This window comes from Hyaena hyaena, unplaced genomic scaffold (assembly GCF_003009895.1).
Source record: "Hyaena hyaena isolate Hyena2069 unplaced genomic scaffold, ASM300989v1 scaffold_470, whole genome shotgun sequence".
NCBI classification, from domain to species: domain Eukaryota; kingdom Metazoa; phylum Chordata; class Mammalia; order Carnivora; family Hyaenidae; genus Hyaena; species Hyaena hyaena.
The window spans coordinates 27,875-52,706 of NW_024081101.1; the positions used below are offsets into that span (position 1 = coordinate 27,875).

Below are 24,832 nucleotides of genomic sequence, written 5' to 3' on the forward strand. Positions count from 1 at the left end.
TTAATCCCTTCTTGGATGGTTGTTTATTGTTAATATTCCTTTACTAATAATTTTAGGGTCTGAGCTTTCCAGATGACTTTTTTGTATTTCATTTTATTTTCACCTAAAAAATGATAAATTTATCTTGGTATGTAGAAATATTCAATAATTAACTGTACAGATGGAATCAATCCTGTGAATTTTGGAATCAGAGATATTTGCGAATGATTTACTCTTTAAACATAAAAAAATTACAGTGATTTACATTTATGTTGAAAGTTTAAAGTACTGCTAGCCATTAGAATCATATCATTCAGTACGCAGAGAAAATATTTATCACTAAGAGAGGGAAATACCCCTTATATTTATTTGTGTTCATGGTGGGAAGACTTTTTGTTAACTCAACAGAAATTTCTTGAATGCAAAGACCATGATTATAGTATATGCAATAAGACATCATAAGTAATTTTTAAAAATATAAATGTTGTAAAAAAAATCCTTATGGAAGGCCTATTTGAATTGCTCCTGACCTTAAAGCAGAACTAGAAACAAATTGAGCAAGTACTCGAAGCTGTTTCGGGGTGCAGTGTCATGGCAGTCACGTGGGTGCAGGGAGCACAGTGTTCACCTCATAGTTACCAGCAGGCAAGTTTTACAAAGTCCTATGAGACGCCTATTCATGGAAGGGAACAGCTCTCCCTTTGGGCAATATATTTAATCATAATAATAGTATACTTGAGTCATTCTGCTTTCAATAATTTTGGCAAAATTTAAGAGGCGATATCATCCTAGAAATCCCTAATGTCGCTCATCTAACACCAGCTAATAATTACATATTATTATATTCAAATTTTCTTTTTGGGGGTAGGAACATTTATAATAATGATGCCACTAAAATGCTGCCTGTATTATGAAGAAATGTCACTGCATAATATTTCATGATTTTTCACAAAGAAATATACAGATTATAAAATTTTTGTTAAAAGATACCTTCCCACTCAAAATAATATTACCGAAATGCATCTAGAATGTTTCTTTTAAATTTATGTTAGAGAGTAAATTGCAGAAACAATACTGAAAACACAAAGTACTAATGAGATAACCCTTTTTATCTTCAATGTTAATAATATTCAGTGCTCTTATTTTATGTGAATTTGTACCCTGTTGGCTGAGGTACACATCGAGTTATAATAACAGTTACATTACTCTGATATAGAATGTCTTTGCAATGCAGCCTTAAGTCCTCAGAGAAGTTATCAGTCTTGGCAAATTTCTAATAGCTGCAACAAGGGACACAGCTCAAAATCCCCAGATCCTCTGAAAATTTACACTACAGGCTAATCATATGCCTTCCATGCCTCTTTATTCTGTCTTTGAGGTGTGGTGGGATTTTGGTATATATCCAGCACTGATGCTTAATGGGAAGATACCGGGATTTGGAGCAAGAGTGCCGGGATTGGAATCTTCCTTTTGCTCGTCACCAGCTGTTTTGTCTTTAAATTTTCTCATTTAATCTGTGGCCTTGAGAATTAGAGATGACTTGTATAGATCACTTAGTTAATTGGTAGCTGTTGCTATTGTTGCTGTTTCCAAACCAATATATTTCTTTTTAGAATGTGCATTTAAAATATATGTTCAAAGTACTATAAAAATTAAATAGGGGCACCTGGGTAGCTCAGTCAGTTAAGCAACCGACTCTTGGTTTCATGGTCATGATCTCATGGTTCCTTGGTTCAAGCCGCAAATCAGGCTCCATGCTGCCAGTGTGGAGCCTGCTTAAAATTCTCTCTCTCTCCTTCTGTCTCTACTTCTCCCCTGCTCACTCTCTATCTCTCAAAATAAATAAATAAACTTAAAAAAATTAAATAAAGGGGATTTCCTCTTATATTCTACACAGTCCTTAGGGAATTCTGGATTCAAAAAAGACACCTACAGAGGATGTATTAAAATGCTACTATTTCAGTAAATGTTCTTGTCTCTCAACATGCATGTGCTAATGTTTGTTCTTAATCTTAAAATTACATCATATAATTATTGTAGTTATCTGAAAACAACCTTCTGCTATAAAAGAGGATCCTCACATACTTCTTAAGAAGGAAAGTTCAGGAGGAGCTGCACATTTGTCACCAGAAATACATACCACACAATGATTTAACTGTGACTGTACTACTTCCTGTTCCACGCTCTTTGTTTCCAATGCAGGCAAATGCATCTTCACTTCATCTAAAATCATCTTACTTTCCTGGAGACGCTGCTCAAAATTGGCTGGCTTCTGGAATAATCGAAACTTCAAGGAAACATCTTGCAATTTTTTCTGTAAAGACAATTTAAGAAAGCACCGCTATAATTTCACATTCCAAACAATAGGCATTCTTATTTTGGTTAAGAGATTTTTCTTTACTCCTAAAGATAAAAAAGAGTAAAAAAAAAAAAAAACAAAAAAAAACAAAACCTAAAGCAATTCTTTTCTACCTTTCCAGCACAAAGAATACATGCATTTGGGAGAATTCAGTAGTTGTTCTTAACATGGTATTAAATAAAATATAATTTATTAATTTTATCCTTAAAATGGACAACCCCCCAAATCTGTATTAGTTATATATCATAATGTAGTTTTCAAATAATACCCTCAATCTTAATTTTGCTAATAATCAAAGTGTCTAATACAGAGTATGTTTTAATACCCAATTAAAACCAGTTCCTTAGTTTACGCAGTAACACGTACCTGGGCCACATCAATTTGGGATAGCATCCTTTGGGCAGTCTCCTTTCCCTGGTAATGTTTCTTCATCTCCTCTAAACTGATCTCATGACTTGTTAAATCTGATTGGATTTTCTGTTGGGAGGACAACATTATTAGTCAGCATGCTTTGCAGGTTATTGCAAAGAATATCACACTTTCAAAGAAGATGAAATTCTGAAACTCTCTTAAACCGCTCTTACAATGTAGCCTCCCATAAAATATCAATAGTTATTTTTAATTGCCAAAAGTTATCAAATATGAAATGAAATGATTTATTTCTCTCCTATTTGGGTTATTAGGAAAAGAAATTATCCTTTGAAGTCAGCAATAAAGAATAGCTATTTAAGGTATTTTCAGTAGGAAACAACTGTTTACATCTAATATTTAAGACGGATACTCATTTATCTTGGGATTTATAAATCTGACCAAAGACAAGACATTATGCATGCACGCACACACACACACACACACACACACACACACACGTATATGAGATGTGACAGGGATAAGATATAATGAGATACTTGCATGTGGACAATATTCCTTAATAGTGATCTTTATTCAGTCATTCTGTGCAAAATTTCAGTTAAATTTCAGAGTAATTATGGATTTAGGAAAGTGAAGTTAAATCCTTTAATGGGCCTTGCTTTTTGTCTGATAGATACTTAAAAGCTTCCTAATGAGACTGACTTTTGAAATTTGAGTAAGTATAAAAATTGCTGTATTTTCTATATTGAGTGGATATTTTTGACTGAGTTACATTCACTCGTATCTCTGTATATGACTTGTACACTTCTGAGCATGCTACAGGAGTGGGTCCAAACCCGTAGTGTGCAGAGACTCAAACAATAAATTCTCTCTGCCAGATCCAGCAAATATCAGCAAGTGATCAAATTATTCTAATTTAAATTTTGGTTGCTGTCAGATTATCACAAGTAAGTTAGAAAAGAAACTGATTAACTTATACCACAGTGTCCATAAAGTTATCATGCAAAACAATTTGCATAATGCATATTAGTTTAACCTAATTATACGAATTGGAGTCAATTCCAGTATATATTACTAGAAAATAACAACAGTTTGATTACAAGTTAGTTACCACAGAGAACTACAACCTAGCAGTGAGTAATGAGAATCATCCCAATAAAATGGGTTATGTGGTGAAGGAGTTACTTAGGATACAAGGCTATAAATGTACAGATATACCTTAATATCATTCTTTGGCATACTGATCCTAACAATTATAAAGACAACATAAGATTCATGCAAATACATACTTTTCTTTTTACTTTATAATATATATGAAATAGCTTCATTGGTTGAATTGCTCCCTTATATAAGACAAAGCAGTATGTGCTATTCTCCAGAAACCATAGAATTTGGGGTCAGGGATACATATAAGTACATAGTAACATTATTCACAGAGGTATAAATGCTAGAGAACCTACAAAATTTAATGGGAGTATGTAGGATAGAGTAACCCTTAACAAGGAAGCTAAGAGATGTCATAGGATGTTACCCCCAAGTCACAGATGATTAAAACATGGACAATGCTTGTGATCAGTTAGGCCTATCAGATTCTTCCTCAGAATTGACAAGACAAGGACTGGTAAAGCTCTGTGGGTGCTGAGAATTGTCACATATACTAAGGAGTCTGTGTTTATGAACTCCCCAGTTTGTAGTGTCTGTTGAGGAATAGCAAAGGTTGATGACTAGAAAGAGAAGAAAGAAGTAGATGCAAAAAGGAGCAGAAAAAAAATATTGATGGCTTTCGATCATAGGCTGAAATAAATGACATTTTCCAAAGATGGATGTAACATCACTTTCCATGCTACATGTTCCTCATACCATTCCTCTATTTAGAGGCAGAGTTTCTTTATCTCTTTAAATCTGGGTTGGCCCTTTGAATACTTTGACCAAGAGAAAAGGGCAGAAATAGTGTTCTATCAGTTCCTAAGAGGGAGAACAGCTTCCACTTCTGCCTTTTTGGAATATAAACTCTTATTTTAAATGTTTATTTATTTATTTCTTCTTGAGAGAGAGAGACAGAGGGAGAGAGAGAGAGACAGTGCACAAGTGGGAGAGTGGCAGAAAGAGAGAAAAAGAGAGAGAGAGAGAGAGAGAGAGAATGAATCCCAAGCAGGCTCCATACTGTCAATGCAGAACCCAAAACCCGACACTGGGGCTTGATCCCATGAAGCATGAGATGATGACAAGAGCTGATAGCAAGAGTCAGACACCTATTCAACTGAGCCACCCAGGCATCAGTGGAACATATATTCTTGGGATGTTCCATCTTGGAACCCATCCGGCATGCTGTGAGGAGCCTAAGCCATATAAAGAAGCCATGGGTAAATATTTCAGTGAAGGATCCCAAGTGAGATTCTAGCTGACAATGAGCATCAACTGCTAGACATGGGTCAATCATCTTGGATGTCCAGTCTAAATGGGCTTACAGGTCACTGCAATGCTGGCCAACAACTTCCTACAATCCCATGAGAAACCCCAAGAGATAATGATAAATACTTGTTGCAAGTAACCAAAACACAGGATCTAGTCCCTTCCTGTGACAAATTTTATTTTTGCACTTAGCTTCCACAAAACATTCCTATATCCCTATCAAAGATTTCTTTCCCTCATTTTTGTGTTTGCTTTAGTTAATCCAGTTTTGCTATTTCTCCCTAAATGTTCTAAATAGTATATTGGATAAGCAAGGAGATAGACATTTTAAAACCAAAAGCATTCCCAACTGATGGAAAACAAGTTACTCAGACAAGGCAATAACCGGCATGAAGAGGTTGGGAGAATTAAATAATAGATAGAGAATGAATGCACAATGGAAGACATATAAATGCAAAGCAGGTAGGAATTAGGTATTAAATAACCTCATGTCCTAAATGAAAAGCTCCAGGTCTTCAATATGAAGAGAAAGGTTAAAATTTTAAAAGTGACCAGAATCACAGGTAATAATAAGTTTACTAATAGTTAACCTTAGTATTAAGATAATTAAGGAAACCCATAATGAGAGAATCCTGTTATAAATTCAATAGTATTGTGAAGTGAATTCAGATTTTATTAATCATTATACGTAGCCACATTTTTTTTTTCAAAAAAGCAGTGTGCCGCTGTACGGTCTATATTTATTTTAGTGGACTGCAACTTAGAGGGAAATAGAGAGGGAGGGCCAGGAGAGAACCATGGAAAATAGGAACTTAAGGGGTGTGGAGAAGAAGGGAAGCAGCACAGGAAGAGAAGGAAGATGACAAGAGAAGAAGAGGAACAATCAAGAAAGAAAAAGGGGACCACTTCCATCAAGTGATGGGAGAGTTTTATGAAAGAGGGAGAAGTCAACAGTGCCAATTTTGAGACATGTCAAATGAGAAAAGAACTAGCAAGTGTACATTAGCTGTTCAGTGAGCATTATAGCTAGAACACTCAGTGGTCAGAGCAGAAATTAGGTTGTCAAAGGCTAAAGCCTGAGTAAAGACCAGGAAACCCCCATCTAAAATAGTTTAGATTATTTTTGAGGAATTTTGTCTCTCCACATAATGTAATGTGGTCAATGAGACTCGAACAATATTAAAGCTATATGAAAGATGCCAAGGGATGAGAGAGTTGTTTTTTTTAATTATGACTATTATAATTATTTTATTTAAATCCAAGTTAGTTAACATATGGTATAATAATGGTTTCAGGTACAGAACCCAGTGATTCATCACTTACATATGACACCCGGAACTCATCCCAACAAGTGCCCTCCTTAATGCCCATCACCTATTTAACCCATCCCTCTACCCACCACTCCTCCAGCAGCCCTCAGTTTACTCTATGTATTTAAGACTCTCTTATGGTTTGATTCCCTTTCTGTTTTTATCTTTCATTTCCTTCCCTTCCCCTATGTTCATGTGTTGCATTTCTTAAATTCCACATATGAGTGAAATCATATATTTAAATCTTTTTTAAATTTTTTTATTTGTTTTATTTATTTTTGAGACAGAGAGAGACAGAGCAAGAGTGGGAGAGGGGCAGAGAGAGAGGGAGACACAGAATCTGAAGCAGGCTCTAGGCTCTGAGCTGTCAGCACAGAACCCAAAGCAGGGCTCAAACCCACGAACCGTGAGATCATGAGCTGAGGTGAAGTTGGACGCTTAACCGACTGAGCCACCCACGTGCCCCTGAAATCATATATTTAAATAAGATGATAAGTGATTAGAAAAACTGTGTGGGAAGCAAGAGCAATTGGAGAGCAAAGATCAATAATCAATGGAAAATACTGATAGAAAGAGGTGGTGCCACTTTTTCAGAAGCTGAAGGTACGACATAAAGATCATTTTGGATGTAGAAGGGAAGAAAGTGTGAAATAGTGTGAAAAGAAGTCAGGATGTACATTTCAGGAGTCTGATTTATCATCTAAGCACTAAACCTTCCTGAGGCTTAATTTTCTATCTATCAACTGAAGATGATGATGACAAGTCAGTAAGGAAGCATCAGCAGTAGTCCTGGGAAACCTCTCATGTCTGCAGCAGACAACTAACTATGTTGGGTTTTGGTTAAAAGATCAGAGGTCATATTGTATGTAAAAATACCTCTCAAGTTTGCATAAATACCTACTCACAAATTGTGCCATTACATATCATTTACTTATGAAGAAGAGCTTCTTTTGGTATCCAATGAGGAAGGGAGAGAAGAGGTGGAAGAGGAGTCTAAAGCAAAGTGATGGAACTTGCATAGCCATTGTGCAAATTGGGAATGGAGATTGATGAGGGGGAAAAAAAATGCTCAGAGAGCAGAGGATCCAAATTATACATCTGCAACAGTAGCTCTCCACATTTTTTAAACCTTCGCATTTTTTCAGCCCTCAAGGTATATAAAGCAGAGGAAAAAATGAAATACACACATACTCCTTTAGCCTTTTCAACTAGAGGGGTAAGAGAAGATCACTGGAGGAAATTATCATCATCACCAAAGCAGATATCTGTGTGAGCTTATGTACCAACAGTTCACATAAATTCATTTAATCACCTAATCAAACTAAGATACAAGTATGTGTCATTCTCATTACAAATTTTGGATAGAAATGTTGACTTGTCCAAGGTAACATACTTAGGAAGTAGCAAACTCAATGTCCTTTAAATAACTAGACTTCCTCTTAAATTATGGTTCAAAAATAAATGTGTCATCCATATGGACATCTCTCAGACCAGATAGATATTTCATCTCATTTGCAGATTGATAGCACTTAGTTTATGAATTCAATTCAAGAATAAGTTCTACATCTAGTCAATTCACATAGTGAGAACAAAACTACTGTCCCGATTCATAAGGATTTTACATTCTAGGAAGACAGAACATAGAGCTACAAGTAAATTACAAAGCAGAAAGACATGTAATCGGTTAAAAAAAAAAAAACCCTCATGCTATGTGATAAAAGAGAAGGGGGAATTCTCATATTTACCATGGAAGCCAGTAAAATTTTAAGAAATTGGCATAACTTAAATTTTATATGGCTATGAGGGGGTTTTGGAGGGGTAGAAAACAATAAAATGGGATCTCATTCCAGATTATGAGGACGATGCTAGCAATGACTGGGTTTGGAACATGCAGGGCACCTCCTTTACAAGACTCTTCTATAACTCAGAAATAATTTTCTATTTCTAATTGGTATAATTTTTTTTCCTGAAACACTGCCCCCCTCAAAGCTGCCTCTAGGTAACTTGGCATTACAAAACAAACCCAAGATAATTTAAAGTGATCACTAAAACACAGGTCTTCTGCTGATAAATCCTGCACTTTCCCAAATAAGCTCCACTGTTGTCAGGACTCATAAACTACAGGAACAACAGTGACTTTCAAAAACACAACCCAAAACTTAACCTTTATTTGTCACCAGGGTATGTGAAGGACCATGTAATGTGTGAGAGCAAAGTCTGGCAATCGAGAACTCAAGGCAAATATTCATATTTATGATCAGCTTTTAGACAGAGTGTTGAGAAGCTAAATTTCTGTATTCTTAGATCATAACCATTAAAATCATTAAAACTGGACAAAAAGGGTTTTGAACATCATAGAAAACTGAGATTTTATTATAATTTATAGGTAGCCTTTCTAGAAAAATTCTCCCAACTATAAGTACTGTTCTAATATGATGAGAGATCAAAATTTCTTTATCAATCAAGTAGATTATACATGATAACAGCCCAGTGAGTAAATATATTTTGGAAATTAAGGATACACATGTCTGTACCACAGAACATCTCAGAATATTTCGTATATTAACATACACCATCATATCGTAAAAAATAGAGTTCTTTACTGAAATTATCCTTTTGCTTTTGTCATCAGAGAATATCACAACAGTAGCTTTGGGGACACTTACCTAATATACTTAGTGAATGTATTCAGTAACAACAATTCAATTCATTACTAAAATTAAAAGATAAAAATGGGGGGCACCTGGGTGGCTCAGTCGGTTAAGTGTCCGACTTCAGCTCAGGTCATGATCTCACGGTCGTTGGGTTGGAGCCCCGTGTCGGGCTCTGTGCTGACAGCTAGCTCAGAGCCTGGGGCCTGCTTCAGATTCTGTGTCTCCCTCTCTCTCTGACCCTCCCCTGTTCGTTCTCTCTCTCTCTCTCTCTCTCTCTCTCAGAATTTATGGGGATGAGCACTGGGTGTTATATGGAAACCAACTTGACAATAAACTATTTAAAAAAAAAAGAAATAAATAAAACATTAAAAAATTTTTAAAAAGACAAAAATGGATATATATTTCTAATCAGTTCTACTTAGGGAAGACTGCAGAACATGCATCACACTTGTATGGAGCTAGCGCCTTTACAAATTAAATCCACAGTTCTTACTTTCGAGTGGTAATTCATTTTTAGTTTGTACTTCGGATATCACCCACTACCTACTTTATTTAACCTCATCAGATTATTATTCTGGAACCACATAATTAAAAACTGCTTATCACTTTAGGGCAAGTTTACTCTCAAAGAGATAAGTCATTTGCTTAAATAACAGCATATTATGGAAACTTCCAGGCAGACTGGACAATCTCCTATTTAAAAACTTTTTTTTTAAACTTTCAATCAATTTTTATTTTTTTATTTCAAGTTTTTATTTTTTTTTAATTTCAGTAATTTAGGGACACCTGGGTGGCTTAGTCGGTTAAGCGTCCAACTTCAGCTCAGGTCATGACCTTACCTTTTGGTTCTTAAGTTCCAACCCCTACATCGGCCTCTCTGCTGTGAGCACAGAGCCTGCTTCAGATCCTCTGTCTCCCTCTCTCTCTGTCCCTCCCCCACTCGCACTCTCTCTCTCTCTCCCTCACTCTCAAAAATAAATGTATTTAACAATAAACAAGGAAGGAAGGAAGGAAGGAAGGAAGGAAGGAAGGAAGGAAGGGAAGGAAGGGAAGGAAGGGAAGGAAGGGAAGGAAGGGAAGGAAGGAAGGAAGGAAGGAAGGAAGGAAGGAAGGAAGGAAGGAAGGAAGGAATTCCTGTTAGTTATCTTACAGTGTAATACTGGTATCAGGAGTAGAATTCAGTGATTTGTCACTTCCTTACAAAACCCAATTTTCATCACAAGTGCCCTCCTTAATCCCAATCGCCTGTTTTACCCATCCCTCCACCCACCTGCCCTCTAGCAAACTGCAGTTTGTTCTCTATAGTTAAGAGTCTGTTTTATGGTTTGCTTCTCCCTTCCAATAAAAAAAAGACAAATACTACATCATTTTTCCTGACATTATGATCAGACAATGAAAAAATAATACTATAGAAGCAAACACCAAAAATGGAAAATTTAATGCAAAGGAAAATGATTTCCATACTTGGCTTCCAAATGTCTAAGATTTGTTCAAGATTGAAAAGCTGAATAATTTGAGTTCTATTTTCACCTAAGATCTACATCTACCAGGATATGGATGAAAACTGAAGAAAACAACCAAACTGATCTTGTGAATTCATCAGCTTGGCTTTACATAAATTCAATAATTCTCAACAAAAATAAAATGAAAGGAAGGAACAAATCAAGGATACTGTTTTATAACACCCTTGTATGCCCTAATAGGAGTTCTCAGTCCAGTAACTTCCAGGATGGCTAGATTTTTCTTTCTCATAAGGTGAAGTAATAAAAAGCACACTGTGACATCATGCCATTACCAAAAACAGACAAGTGGCAATACTGTCATTATGTTTATAACTAGCACTATAAAGTGAAATTAAAAAACAACAATGCAAATAGAAATAACCATCTTTCCACTAAAAAAGGTAAAGGTAAATTACACAACTAAAAATTAATCAAACTTTAAAGACATTTCCAATATAGCACTTTACCATTAACTGAGAAGAGAGCAGGGCTTTTTTCCCATGATTCACCTCATCAGACCATTCTCATATATCAGATTAATGACAGAAAACGGCAAGCGAAATTAAGCTGCAGCTGTCTAAAGCATTTAATGGAATAAAGGAAATTTTCTATCAAATGATTACTGAAGCTTTTATGATGTCAAATAAACAAAATGATCACAGAGAAAATAACTAAAATATTTTGGAAAGAAAAAGATGAGAAGACATCATGTTGAGATGATTAATGGAGAAATGTTAATACTGTTAGATTAGAAATTTTAAAACAAATCACAATTCCGAAACTGCATCCTTGAGAAGCGGAAATGGCCACATATAATACAGATTCACAAAATTAAAGGAAGAAAATGTACTAAAGAGTCTGGATTAATTGTACTTTTAAAACAGTAGGGAGCATGGGAAAAAGTATATTAATTATGGTAATGGGAAATGAATTTGAAAAGTTTTAGACTACACAGTATTTCATTCAGTCAAGTACAAAGGAAAGAAGAAATTAGCATAGCTTTTTAGTACTGTTTGTAAAAAGATCCTGTAAATTAATTAGATGGCTTAGAAAGCAGGTTACCTATAAATTTTGTCAAAAGGAGCAGTTTTGACTTTTCTCAGGAATACGCAGCAGCCCAAAGAGCTTGTTGTACTCTAACAACTTAATTAGAGGCTCTTTTCAGGTCTGTGAGGCACAGGGGAACCCTCAATACGTATTTTTTAAGTTAAGTATATATATAAATGTAATTGTGTATAAACACACACACACACGTGTGTGTGTGCAAATTTATGCCATAATGGCAAACATTTTAATATCACCGAGATGAATTTAGCCTTTAACTTAGTTCACTTGTAAATACTTTGGTGCAGCTCTACGTTAAGAAATTTAAGAAATTGGCGGATTACCATTTGCCTCCACCTCGCCTCCTACTACTGTGATAGGAATGGGAAAGGAGTGGCATGAAGAAAACATTCCTTTTTAATGGTTTCTAAACATTTTTCTTGACATAGGAGTCATGGGGCATAGTAACAAATTTGTGGAAAAACAGCTTTCTGTGGTTTGTTAAATTTTGCTTAACCTTTTAAAATATAAAAGGTTGACTGTAAACCTCCAGAAGAGAAAAACAACATGTAACTTTTTCTAAGTAAATTTGAGAACCTTTTAAAACCAAAAGATTGAGCACTTTGTGGAATGATTATTCCCTAGAATACATCTGAGAAATGATGCTATTCATAGTGATAATAACGATAATGATAATAGAACACTCCATTACAAATATAAATTTTCAAAGAATTATGGTTAGTTTTCAAATTGGTAAGTGAGAAGACAAAACTTGGGGAAAAATCTGAAATACTGCATAGAAATTTGGGGAAGTGGCTATATATTTGCTGGATAAAGAGCTAATGATTAAAGTAGAGAAAGCAGATCTGAGCTAAAGTCCCAGCTTCATTGCAAATGCTTTAGAAATAAGTCCATTAAACGCATTTGGCTATGAACAACTGAAACATTCTAATATTACTACACCAGGATCGTCAAGGATAAATATCTACCATTCAAGTCAATTCCAGGTTACATCCCAAATTTCATCACATTTAATCCTATACTATACATCAAAACAATGGATTTTAAAAGTTGAGGGGTGCCTGGGCGGCTCAGTCAGTTGAGTATCAAACTCTTGATTTTGTCTCAGGTCATGATCTCATCGTTCCTCTGGGCCCCACATCAGGCTCTGGGCTGACAGCATCAGAGCCTGCCCGGGATTCTGTTTTCCTCTTTCTGTGTCCCTACCCTGCACATGCTCGCTCTGTCTTTCTCTTTCTCTCTCTCAAAATAAATAAACTTTAAAAAAAAAAGTTGACAGTAAACTGAATTTATTTTTTTAAATATACTATTTGAAATATTGTCTATTAAACAGTCTCTGTTAAATTCAATTTCATTGGACTGTCTGGGTGGTCAGTTGGATAAGTGGGATAAGTATGTAACTCTTGATTTTGACTCAGGTCATGATCTCATGGTTCATGATTGCAAGCCCTGCATCCATGAGTTTGAGCCCTGTGTCCATAAGTTCGAGGCCTGCATGGAGCCCTGGCCAGGCAGAGCCTGCTTCGGATTCTCCCTCTTTCCCTCTCTCTCTGTCCCTCTCCTGCTCTCTCTCTCAAAATAAATACACTTCTAAAAAAACAAAAATAAATAATATCAACTTTACTGAGGTACAGTTTATGTATCATATAATTCAATAAATCCAAAATTCAGCATATTTTAAATTTACAGTTGTTAAACCATTGCCATGATTTGATTTGTAGAACATTTCTATAGCTCCGTCAAATGATCCCATGTGTCCATTTTCAAGAACTCCTTATCCCGAACTCCAGCTTCGATCAGTCATCTAGCCTGTTCAAATATTCCCTTAAACCTAAATATGTGACTTATCTACCTCATTAAAATAGTGTACTCATCAACAATGAAACTAATTCAAAAACACACAAGAGGTTTCAGTCATAAATGCTACAAAGAAGATAAAACAGGGTGTGTATACAAAGCCCAGTGTTATCTTGGTATGCATTTTAGGTTTAGAACTTCTCTGGTGGTTGTTTTGGAATAAATATCTACTTGCATAAGAAAAAAAAGAAAAAAAATGTTGAATCTAAATTGCCTTAAAGTATTCTGAGTATTGCAAGAATGTCCACTGTGACCATGGCCAGATGCAGCTCCCTTCGCCTTTTGATTTAGAAAGTATAGATTTTCACAACAGGATGCTGTAATTTAACTGCAGACTTAAGATGTATACTTTTGAATTTATAATATGAAAGGTATCCATTTCTTTATCATTATACGTCTTGGGAGGACATGATACCGCGTAATTTTTTCCAAGTACAGTCAATGATGGGTAGTGCATTTCTAATCTTGTGCGTCCTCAACAACTCTTGCTTGCAGTTATTTCCCACACTATTAGGCATATCAAAATAATAACAGTCATTCTTAATGGGGGAATCATCATCTCTATATAGTAACAGACATAAGGAGCATTGCAATGTTAGAACACATTGAAAATTAATTGTGTTGTGTGTGCCATCATGTTTATATTGCTGGGTAGAAAGAAAATATTTCTGCTATGACCATGTGGGGTTTACCACTGGAGGCCAAATGTCTTTAATAGACCTGCATATTCTCCTTCTATGGTTAAATTACTTTATCATCACATAAATCTGGAATGAATTCTGCTATGAGGATTTAAACTGTCTAATCCATAAATCAGGGAAGTAGGCTGCCAAGTTAGACTGTTCTGAATCGTTTGGCACTCAAATGTGCTTATTTACACTATAAAAGTCTTTTTTATTCTAGAATGAAATCATAAGCCTAATCTGATAGACCAAAATCTGCATTTAGACCTCCTTTTTTTAAGCCATAGATTTTGATAGTTTGGAATGCTTACATTTAAATATGGTCAAACACATTTAAACTGAGTTATAAGATTTAGCTTCAATAAACACAGGAAAACCTCAATTATGAAATATTCTGATGTGCACCTAATGCAGTCAGCTTAAATTCGCAGATTTCTTTAGTAAAAAAGAAGATCCGTCTTTTCTATTTGTTGATACTAAGTTTCAGCCAAATTGCTGATAGGATAGAAAAAGAGATGAAATGAAGACATCTGGTCTATAGTGGACCTGGAATACTCAAAAGTCGTATCTTGATGAGTGAAACATAGGAGCACTTTTTTATGATGATTATGAGGTCCTTTCCTTTCATAACTTGCTTCACAAATTCTTTTAATTTTTTTCTCTATACTCAAGCACATAAATACATTATGTGGGAGATGATGTTGTAAAAGATGGGATCAGGAATCTGCAGGACAAAATAAATAGAATAGTTGAGCTACTGCAAACACTGCGAGGCAGCCCCATTGCTTCTTGTGTGAATCTTAGTGATACCGTAATATTCTCTATCAAGTGCACGTCATCAACACTCCACGATATAGAGAATTTCAACAGGTACCAATGTTGGATTTTTCTTACATACTGCAGAATCAAAATAATGAAATTACAAAATAGGAAGGTAAAAATACAGACTGAAATATCTTCATAATTTTATGAATTACAGATATTAAAGCAGTTATTTAGACAAGACTCTTGTGCTTCCTACAAGAATTGAGAGGCACATCCAAGCTAATTGGCACATTAACATAAATGGAATTGGAGGGGGAAGAAAATAAGAAAACCAAGCCAAATTCATTTTCAAACATCCACAGTGAAAATTCTATTTGTTGGAATTAATTAATTTCTGCAAGAATTCTCACCTGTGTTTTCCACTTTCATCCATTTCTCGTAAGAATAAAGGGACAGTCAAAACTAAATAAAGTCACCCCAACCCCCTCCCACTGAAATCCTGACAATGCCATACGTGTGAATAACGACGAATGGGTAGTCAGAAATGTGGTGTAAAGACAAGACTGTGGAGCAACTCAGCCATTATCAAGAATGAACTCTCCAAGCTGTTCTTAACCTTTGCTTCATGGGAGAATACTCTGGAGAATTTCCAATAATTCCCATGGCTGAGTCCACTCATAGATTCTGACCTGATTGGCCTGGGACACCCCTGGGAACTGTGATTTTTCTTCCAGATCATAGGTCCTAAAACTAAATGTTCATGTTTTGGTAAGTTGTGTAGGAAAATTAAGGAGTAAATAACTATATTCATGCTATGTGTTTCTTTGTAGTTATATAATTCAATGATTTTATTCTGTAAAATGGCAAAAATTTTTGAGGATATTCTCCTTGTTTTTTATATTTTAATCATACTATTTTTCAAATATTTCTTTAAGTTTCCAATTTCTGTATCTAGAATATAAATCTATCTAGAAGAATTCTCCCCATCTGCTTTATTCTGTTTGAATCAATAAGATGTCTTCTTAATTTTGTACTTGAATAAAAATGTCTCTTTAAATGGTCTGGCATTGGGCAGTTGATGCTGCGGTTCTACTATTTAAGATTTGGGTGTGTTTAAGTGTTATTGTTTGAAATGAAATGCTTGGGTCACTGCAAGCTGTGATATCCTTGCAGTATGTAGTCTTAGTGTCTAAAAGGTTAAGCTTTACTCATGTGAGTTCATGCCACTAAATGAAACAGTAAATATTGTTAATCCAATTTAGAATCAGTAGGCCCAATTTGGTAATCATGACTGATCAATTAACTTGCTGAGGCAAGGGGTGGGGGGAGGGGAGCTCATTTCTGCACTATAGTTACAACTGGAAATGGAATGCAAGGACCTATTCTGATTTATATCTACTTTTATAAATAATAAGAGTATACCTGTTAGAAAGTATATGCATTACATGGATGTCCTTAATACTGGGAATTTGTTATACTTGAGAATCTCAATCTAAAAAGGCAGAAAAAGAAGGCTCGAAGAACAGAATTAAATTTGGTAGCAAAACTATCACTGCACCACACGGTGGAGTCAGACATCCACAAATCTATGTGGCCAGTGTATGACAGGAAATCAGAACCCGTTATTTAAGATGACCAAATATGGTAATGGCATTCATTTTGTCTGGCTTCTCAGTGATAGACTAAAACACGTGCTGATTCCCAAAATGGGAAAGCTAAGTCCACCAAATCATTTTAAAAAAAATTTTAAATGTATGTATGTATGTATGTTTGTTTGTTTGTTTGTTTGTTTTGAGAGAGAGAGCAGGGGCGCCTGGGTGGCTCAGTCAGTTAAGCATCCGACTTTGGCTCAGGTCATGATCTCACGGTTCATGGGATTGAGCCCTGCGTCAGGCTCTGTGCTGACAGCTAGTTCAGAGCCTGGACCCTGCTTCGGATCCTGTATCTCCCTCTCTCTCTGACCCTCCACTGCTCACACTGCCTCTCTCTCTCTCTCTCTCTCTCTCTCAGAAATAAATAAAATATTTTTAAAAATTAGAGAGAGAGAGCGCACACAAGTAGGTGCAGAAAGAGAGAGGGAGACACAGCATCAAAAGCAGGCTCCAGCCTGTGAGCTGGTAGCACAGAACCCAATGTAGGGCTCAAACCAAGAACTGGGAGATCATGACCTGAGCCAAAGTCAGATGCTTAACTGACTGAGCCACCCAGGCACCCCCCACCGAATCTTTTAATTAGCAATGAAGTCTGACGGAAAATTTAAAGAAACAAGTTGTTTTCTAATGGTGTGTATTCACACCATTAAAATTAGCCTCCATGATATACACTCGGAAAAGTGTCATTTTGGTGGCATTATTAGGGGCTTCTTTGTCTGACAAACTCTGCTTATGTTCTTATTTCACAGACAACGTCTTTACTCTCTACTTGTTTCTTTGAAGAGAGTTTCAATTCAAGCTTCAGGAAATGCAATCCTTGAAGTAGATCTTAGTACCTAATAACTGTTCCAGAAAACAATTCACTAGCTGTCATCTTAAAAGAAAATCTGGGAGAAGAATGTTTCAATAGCTTTCGGGTGGCTTGCATTTTCCAACTTTATATATTACTAGTTGGGGAATTCAAAGTCGAGAATTATCTTGAAAATGCAGGTGCAACCAGAAATGCAAGGAAAACAAATTTGAGCTTGCTAGTGCTCTAAAATCCCTTTTCTCAAGTAGATCTGAAATTCCTTAGTTGACATGCGTGCTGTTATTTGCAAGTACTTCGAACTGTGATAATTAAAAATATTTTTACTATAACTTTTTTATTGGGGAAAACCAAACAAAACACTTTCTATTATGGTATTAAAGACTAATAATATGTTATATTCATGTTTATGGGGTCCTGGAGATACATCTAAGTAAAACACTCGGGATCCACAACCTTTTCAACTAAACAAGTTCTTTTTTCCTAAAAGCTCCCATTTGTTTCTAATATAGTAATAACTATAGCATATGTCAAGTTTGCTACTCAGACTTCCATTCTGTAATCCTTAAAAACCTATTTATTTTATAGTACAAATATTCAATTTTAATATTTAATATTTATACTGTTCAAAATTTCCCACAATTATATTCAGAAATTTATGAGCACTCTTTAATCAAACATTCCTCCAAGTTTATGTCACTAAATTAAAAAAGAATCAATTCTATTCTGCTTTCAGTTTATAGTGATGTAGTCCTTCCTGACTCAGTAACAATTTCTCATTCCTGTCATGCATTTTTCTTTTATTTTTTTTATGTTTATTTATTTTTGAGAGAGAGAGAGACAGAGTGCAAGTGGAGAGGGGCAGAGAGAGAGGGAGACACAGAATCTGAAGCAGGCTCTAGGCTCCGAGCCGTCAGCACAGAGCCAGATGCGGGGCTTGAACCCACAGACTGTGAGATCATGACCTGAGATGAAGTCAGATGCTTAATCGACTGAGCCACCCAGGTGCCCCTCCTGTAATGCATTTTTGTTTTACTTTATTTTTTTTTTTATACAATGGAATACTACATAGCAATGAGAAAGAGTGTTTTATTTATTTCTGAGAGAGAGACAGAGAGAGAGAGACAGCATGAGCAGGGGAGGGTCAGAGAGAGAGGGAGACACAGGATCAGAAACAGGCTCCAGGCTCCGAGCTAGCCATCAGCACAGAGCCCGAGGCGGGACTTGAACCCATGAACCGTGAGATCATGACCTGAGCCGAAGTCGGACGCTTAACCGACTGAGCCACCCAGGTGCCCCCTGTCATGCATTTTTCTAAAGTCTGCCTATAAAATGTTCTACATGACTCAGATTGGGACAGTCTTACAAATAGTTAATGACAGATAGCTGGACGTACTTATATAAGCTTGAAAAAATGCATATACCAGGGAGTTTAGAATCCTCAAGGGCGTTTGCTATTATCTCCCATTTACTATTTATACTTGTCCCCGTGAAAAAGTATCACGAGGACTCTGTCAATAGGATTCCCCCCCAAACTGCATTTATTTCCTCCCCTGTTGCAATGAGGAACCCCCCTGCCCTGTGCTTGGTGAGTCTATCAAAATCACCTGTCCTCTGCCCCATATTCTCAGGGACTTGCTTGGTCAAATTTTGACAATATGGTAGACTCTCTCATGCTACTCTGTTCACGATGCTCTGGACACCAATTTGCCTATGATTCAGTGCACCGTAACTTTACTGTCACCATGACCTATAAATCCAATACTTAAACCAAAAATTCAAAATGAAAACACTCAAGGCATCTCCACCAATTAGTGGGGAGAGGACCTTTGGGATGGGTATATAACCTTCTGATGACCCTCATATCCCAACACACTGGTCTGAGTTATCCTTGGCTGTTAGGCTCATAATGTACCTAAGATCTGAAAAGCAGCTACATTACTACCAGAAAATCTCAAAGATATTGAAATAAATAATACCTATGATACTTTATATACATTTAAATATTATTTAAAAATATAAATGCAGCTTTTAAGAAATACTTCCCAAGGTAAAGGTTAATTTAGATATAGCATAAATGTATTCATCATAAAGGGATCTTAGATTTATTTCTATTACTATTTTAACTCTAATTCTAGAAAATCTGGCTTGGTACATTTTACAAGTCTGATTGAACAGAGTGGAATGTGTGAGTACATGTGAGTGTATATGGTATGATTATTAGTAATTAAATGAAAATTTGTATCTCAAACTTTTTGCTATTAACTACTTACAATACACTAAATGTAGAATATAGAGATCTTATGACCTGTGATTCCAAGACAACAAAATGAGATGATAATAAAATATTTGAGAATGCATTTTTGAGGCTGTATTTTTAGAGGTACCTCGAAAACTAATTTCTTTACAGTTTATATTCCTAAGGCTTCCCTCTCACTTTAGTTTGAAAATATTGACAAACAGCAGAGTTCCATATGATATGTCCCTATCTTTTAAGTATCTCTATTCTAAATTCTGCCATACGTATTTTCAAAAATAAAGCTTAGAGTACTAACCTAGAGCTCTTTTTTCCTCTTGCCTCCAGATACTCAAATCAGCCAATGAAATAACCCTCAGGAAAACTAGCTGAATAAAATTTAACTCAGAAATTCAGCAATGTCTCGTTCAGATAATACACCGAAAAACAGTAGCTCATTCCCCATCTACTCGCCTGAGCTTCCTGAGGCATTTGAGCTGCGTCCACTTTGTCAGCAATATAAGCTGCCAACTGCTTGTCAATGGATGAGAGGGACTCCTGAATTAAGTGCAAGGATTTTTCGATCTCCTGGGCAGACTGGATGCTCTGTTCAAGCAACTTTTGCCTCCTCACAGCCTAAAGAGAAGAAGAAAGAATGAATCAGTGAAATGCTTATTCGCGGTAGTTTTTCTGCAATCCTGCTGCAAAGTAAATGAAGATTCTAGATTCTTCCACCATCACCTTTTTGTAAGATAGATTTCGCAGCTTCCTGCCACTCATTCAGCTCTCCTTATATAAATAAGAATAAGAAAAAAAATAATTAGCACAAAGCAGTACAGGGTCAAGAATCTCTGTAGGACAAAACCACAGAATTATGGACATCAAGGAAAGAGGCTGGAGAAAACATTAGTGAAAGCATCTTGGTAGCTGCAATCTGTCGTTCTCAGGCTGAATGTTCCTCCTGATCTCATTATATAGTTCAAGAGATTTGGTTTACTTAGAATAGGGTCATCGTCATCACAATCCAATTCAAGATGGATAATCCACTTCTACCAGTGAGACACATAGACAATCTGTTCAGAATCAGCTCCTTTTCAAAAAGAGAATTTCAAATAACCATCTGGTTATGGATTTATTTGAAATATGACTTCTACCCATATTCCATGGGCTTTTCCCCCCTTGTTTTCTCTCACAATTTGGGTTATAGAAATAACGTGTACCAGTAGTTCTGTGTTACTGCTGAGGCGGAACAAATAAGAAGTAACCCTAATATAGCCACAATTAATCTTGATTGTTACTACAGGTATGATTAGGATAATTTAACACTTTCCAAATATAAATAGCATGCTGCACAGATTGCACAATCTCCCTTCAAGGATCTGTTCACCTTTAAAAGAAGAGTTCTTAAAGTAAGGAATGGGACAAGCAATTTACTGAGAATCCCTTAAGCTATGCATCATAGCAAGCATTTTTATTTCTTACACGATGTGTAGACGTGATTAGCTGGTACAAGAGAACTATCCTTCCCACAGACCATGACTGGGGTTTTAAAAATGATCCTGCCTGTGATGAATACAGCCTAATATACAGACTTGTCAAATCACTATGGTGTATACGTGAAACTAATGTAACATTGTGTGTCAACTGTACCTGAAGAAAAAAATATAGAAAGGAAAAAATAATACATATGTTGGCTCTGAAGCTTAAAATGTATTAGAGACACCATTATCTTTAATGAGGCCAACTTGGAACACAGTGAATAAGGCTAAGAGATCTGGACCAAGGCACTGCAGCAGGAGTGGGAAGACATTCTCAGTATTTCTATCTGTACAGTAAACCTTCACAATTTTGAGCCAGTCCTTCCTTTCCTCTCGTTCCACCCACAGCTTTAGTTTCACCAAGCCCTCTTATACTCCCATCTCTCAACACTATGTCTCCAGTCCAGATTTCTCCCTCGATCTCTGCATGTGTATATATAATGCCTTACTTGACATTTCTTCTTGGACATCCCACAGCAACCAAAACAACAGCATGGTCAAATATGGGCATATTCTGTGTCCCCTTCTCACCTACTTCTCACCTCTCAAGCTTGCTTTTGCTCTTAATCTGGACTCCCCCCCATTTCAGTGATTTATGATTATTCACTGCCTTTATTAGGCTTAATTCTGAATATTTCCTCTTCCTCTCTACCATGTCATTCACCGTTTTGTGTTTAATAGATTGATTCCTGATCCATTCTTTTACCTCTTAATATTTCTTGATTCCATCTTTTCTTTCCCAAATTGCCATTATCATTCCTCTCTTGAGGTCATTACCATCTCTTGTCTCAAAAACAGTACATGCTCTTGGCTGGTATCCTACCCTGTCATTACCCATCTGCAATGCAGCTATGCATTGTGTAGCTATGGTGTGTTCTTTCTAAAGTGAAATCATGGTTCTCTGCTTAAAATACTCGTGAGTATTCATTTTCCTGAGGAAATGTAGCTCAAACTACAGAGAAATTTTGTCTTTCATTCCCAAACATACACTATGGCCCTCTTGATACTTGGCCTCAAACATGCTATCTTCTTTTTATTGGCTAATTTACCTTTATCCTTTAACTTTTATCTTGGAAATGTGGACATCTCCCTCACCACTGGCTGTCTTGACACTCTATGCTCTCTCCTGTATTCTGTATTTCTGGCTCAGCATGTTTCACACCACAATGTAATTTGTCATTAATTTTTTTTCCTCTCCTTCAGACTTTAAGTGCCAATGAGATTAGACACTGTGGATGTCTTGTTCATTGCTCAACACCAGCTCCTAGAAAAAAGACGATTACTTTTGTTCATGACTCAATGAATGGTGTAACAAAGCTTTTTAATAGGGAAAACAGAGAAGAGTTCAAATAGTCAAAAAACGGATTTACAAAATAAATGAGAAAAAGGTCACCGCTAGACTGAGATATCGTTTGGAGAAAATTTCTTCCAGTTTTTGTTTTGTTTTGTTTTTTGTTTTGTTTTGTGTGTGTGTGTTTTAGAATTAAGAGTATCAAAAGAGGACAGAACATTATTTAAAGAAAACTTTAATCCACTTCTCTTAAAATACTTGATCCAAATCAGTGACCAAGATCTTGCCCTATGGTCTGATTCAAATATCGTTTCCCCTTTCTTCAGTCAAAACTTCAACTAGAAGTAACATCAAATCATAATTCAGTTAACAGTCCTCAAGGCTATAATCAGAGCTTTCTGTATTGTACGAGAGAATGTCTGTAGTCTAGCCAGACCTTCTCCAGAGAAATGGATCCCTAATGATAAAGTTTCACCATTGTGACAGGTGGCTGGAGAAACCTTCCAATCACAACATGTAGTAACTGCCTACTCTGGCATTGTTTAAATATCGCCCTTTATCTGGCTAAAGGCAAAAACAGCCTACTGTCCTGTGGACATCTCTAGAACTTTAAGATAATAGGATATAATACACCATAATGTTGAACCACATATCTAGCCTCAAAATTGTATTTAGAAATCTAGCCTTTTCTATTCATGAGATGCTATGGATTGAAAGAAAGAACCTAAGAGATGATGGCAGAGTTGACCTTAGGTAGGTTGGTTCTTTGCCTGACATGGAAGTCAGTAAGATTACTGAGACTGATATACATGGATTCTTTAATTATCTCAGGGAGAGAAAGGACCTGATGTCAATCAAGGCTTGTAGAATTCTTTGAACTAATCATGGCATAAGCTGCCTTCTATTTCTAAACACCTTGTTGGGCAATCCCTCATGGGATGCCAGTCCTGTGCATTTTCTAGGACTCTCTGGCCACTTGATCTGTGCTGTCTCACTGGATGGAGTTGATAGGAAGATCTGAACCATAATCAGATTTTTGTTGTTTGTCCAGAATACGGCTCCACTACTGTATATAGCTCAGCTGTATAGCTGTATAGCTAGATACAAACAGCAAATATGAGGAGAGTTAGAAACATATTGAAAGGCTGTAAATCAACAACAAAAATATAAAAGTAAAAAAGTGAATCCTAATGATGGTTAGTTACCAACAACAACTACAAAAAAAACATAATGAACAAAATTTTATTTTGGTTTTCAGAAAAATACAAAGAAAACTTATCTAAACTAATCAACATACATGAAAATATATTATTAATATTATCTCAAAGTGTTCTGGAGTATAAAATCACAAGCTGAATAATTTTTGTTATTAATGGAAAGCTGTCTTCACAATGAATTGTTTTTTTTACGTTCATATTTTTTTTTTAAGTAATAACCTTTGTGCCTCAATGCTACAAACACTTAAATCGGAGAACAGCATGGCTAAGAAACTGTGGAGGAATGAAGTTTTCATTCTGGAAGAATAAATTTCCCATGTGAAATAAAAACTGGGAATCTGAACCAAAATAAAGGTATTTAAAATATGAACGTAGACTAAAAATAGAGAAACACATTATACATATTATCCCGGTAACTTTTTAGAAATCATCCTTCATGTAAGAAACTATACATCCTGCTATACTTATTAAAGTTGCTATAAAACACAGTAATTTTTATTTCATTTAGTAAGTAGCAGGTAAGATCATGACTGCAAATGAGTTAGGGATATGGGTGTTTTTCCTGTTAACATAAGAACTTGTGAGAAAATTATTATAAATATACATTTATCTTACAGTTAAGCTTTCTAGCTAGCAGCAAATGCTTATTAAGCACATAATATGTTGCAGAATTGAACTGTACAGATAGTTTCTCACTATTGGAAGATAATAACTAAACGAGAAAACAATCAAGTAGAATGCAATGATGAAACATTTTTTAGCCAAAGAAAGAAAGAAGAAAAACAAATCTACATGGTATGAGTTTAAAAGTGCCAGGAAAGTGTTTTTGTCCAAAATTCCCCATCCTATACTGATACAATTCTTCTCTTGGTTACATACTCCACCATTAGAAAAAATATGGATTACAAAAAAAATTGCTAGAATAGAAATTCCCGAGAAATTTAATTCACTCTGTAGCATGAGTTAGTTCAAGGCCACAAAAGTGTTTTTCTTCCAGGATCTGTGGGATCTGGGATTGGGGAGGGGAGAGATTTTGCCATTATTTTGTTTCTTCTTTTATGAGTGTGTGTTATTGCTTTACTGGGTTTGCTTTTTTTTTTTTTTTTTTTTTTTTTGGCAGAAAACTGGGGAA

The 24,832-nt window shown here is 35.8% G+C and overlaps 1 protein-coding gene across 1 annotated transcript in view; it reads right to left on the reverse strand.

Annotated features, from left to right (window-relative positions):
* Positions 1 to 24,832, reverse strand: part of LOC120246388 (dystrophin) — a gene marked incomplete at its 3' end in the record, with an annotated part of 432,795 nt that overhangs the window by 21,404 nt on the left and 386,559 nt on the right. Inside the window, exons 26-28 of the mRNA XM_039253866.1 lie at positions 20,129 to 20,290; positions 2,705 to 2,815; positions 2,120 to 2,293 (exon numbers count right to left, since the gene is read on the reverse strand). Coding sequence (XP_039109797.1) covers positions 2,120 to 2,293; positions 2,705 to 2,815; positions 20,129 to 20,290 — 447 coding nt within the window. The remainder of the gene's footprint in view (positions 1 to 2,119; positions 2,294 to 2,704; positions 2,816 to 20,128; positions 20,291 to 24,832) is intronic.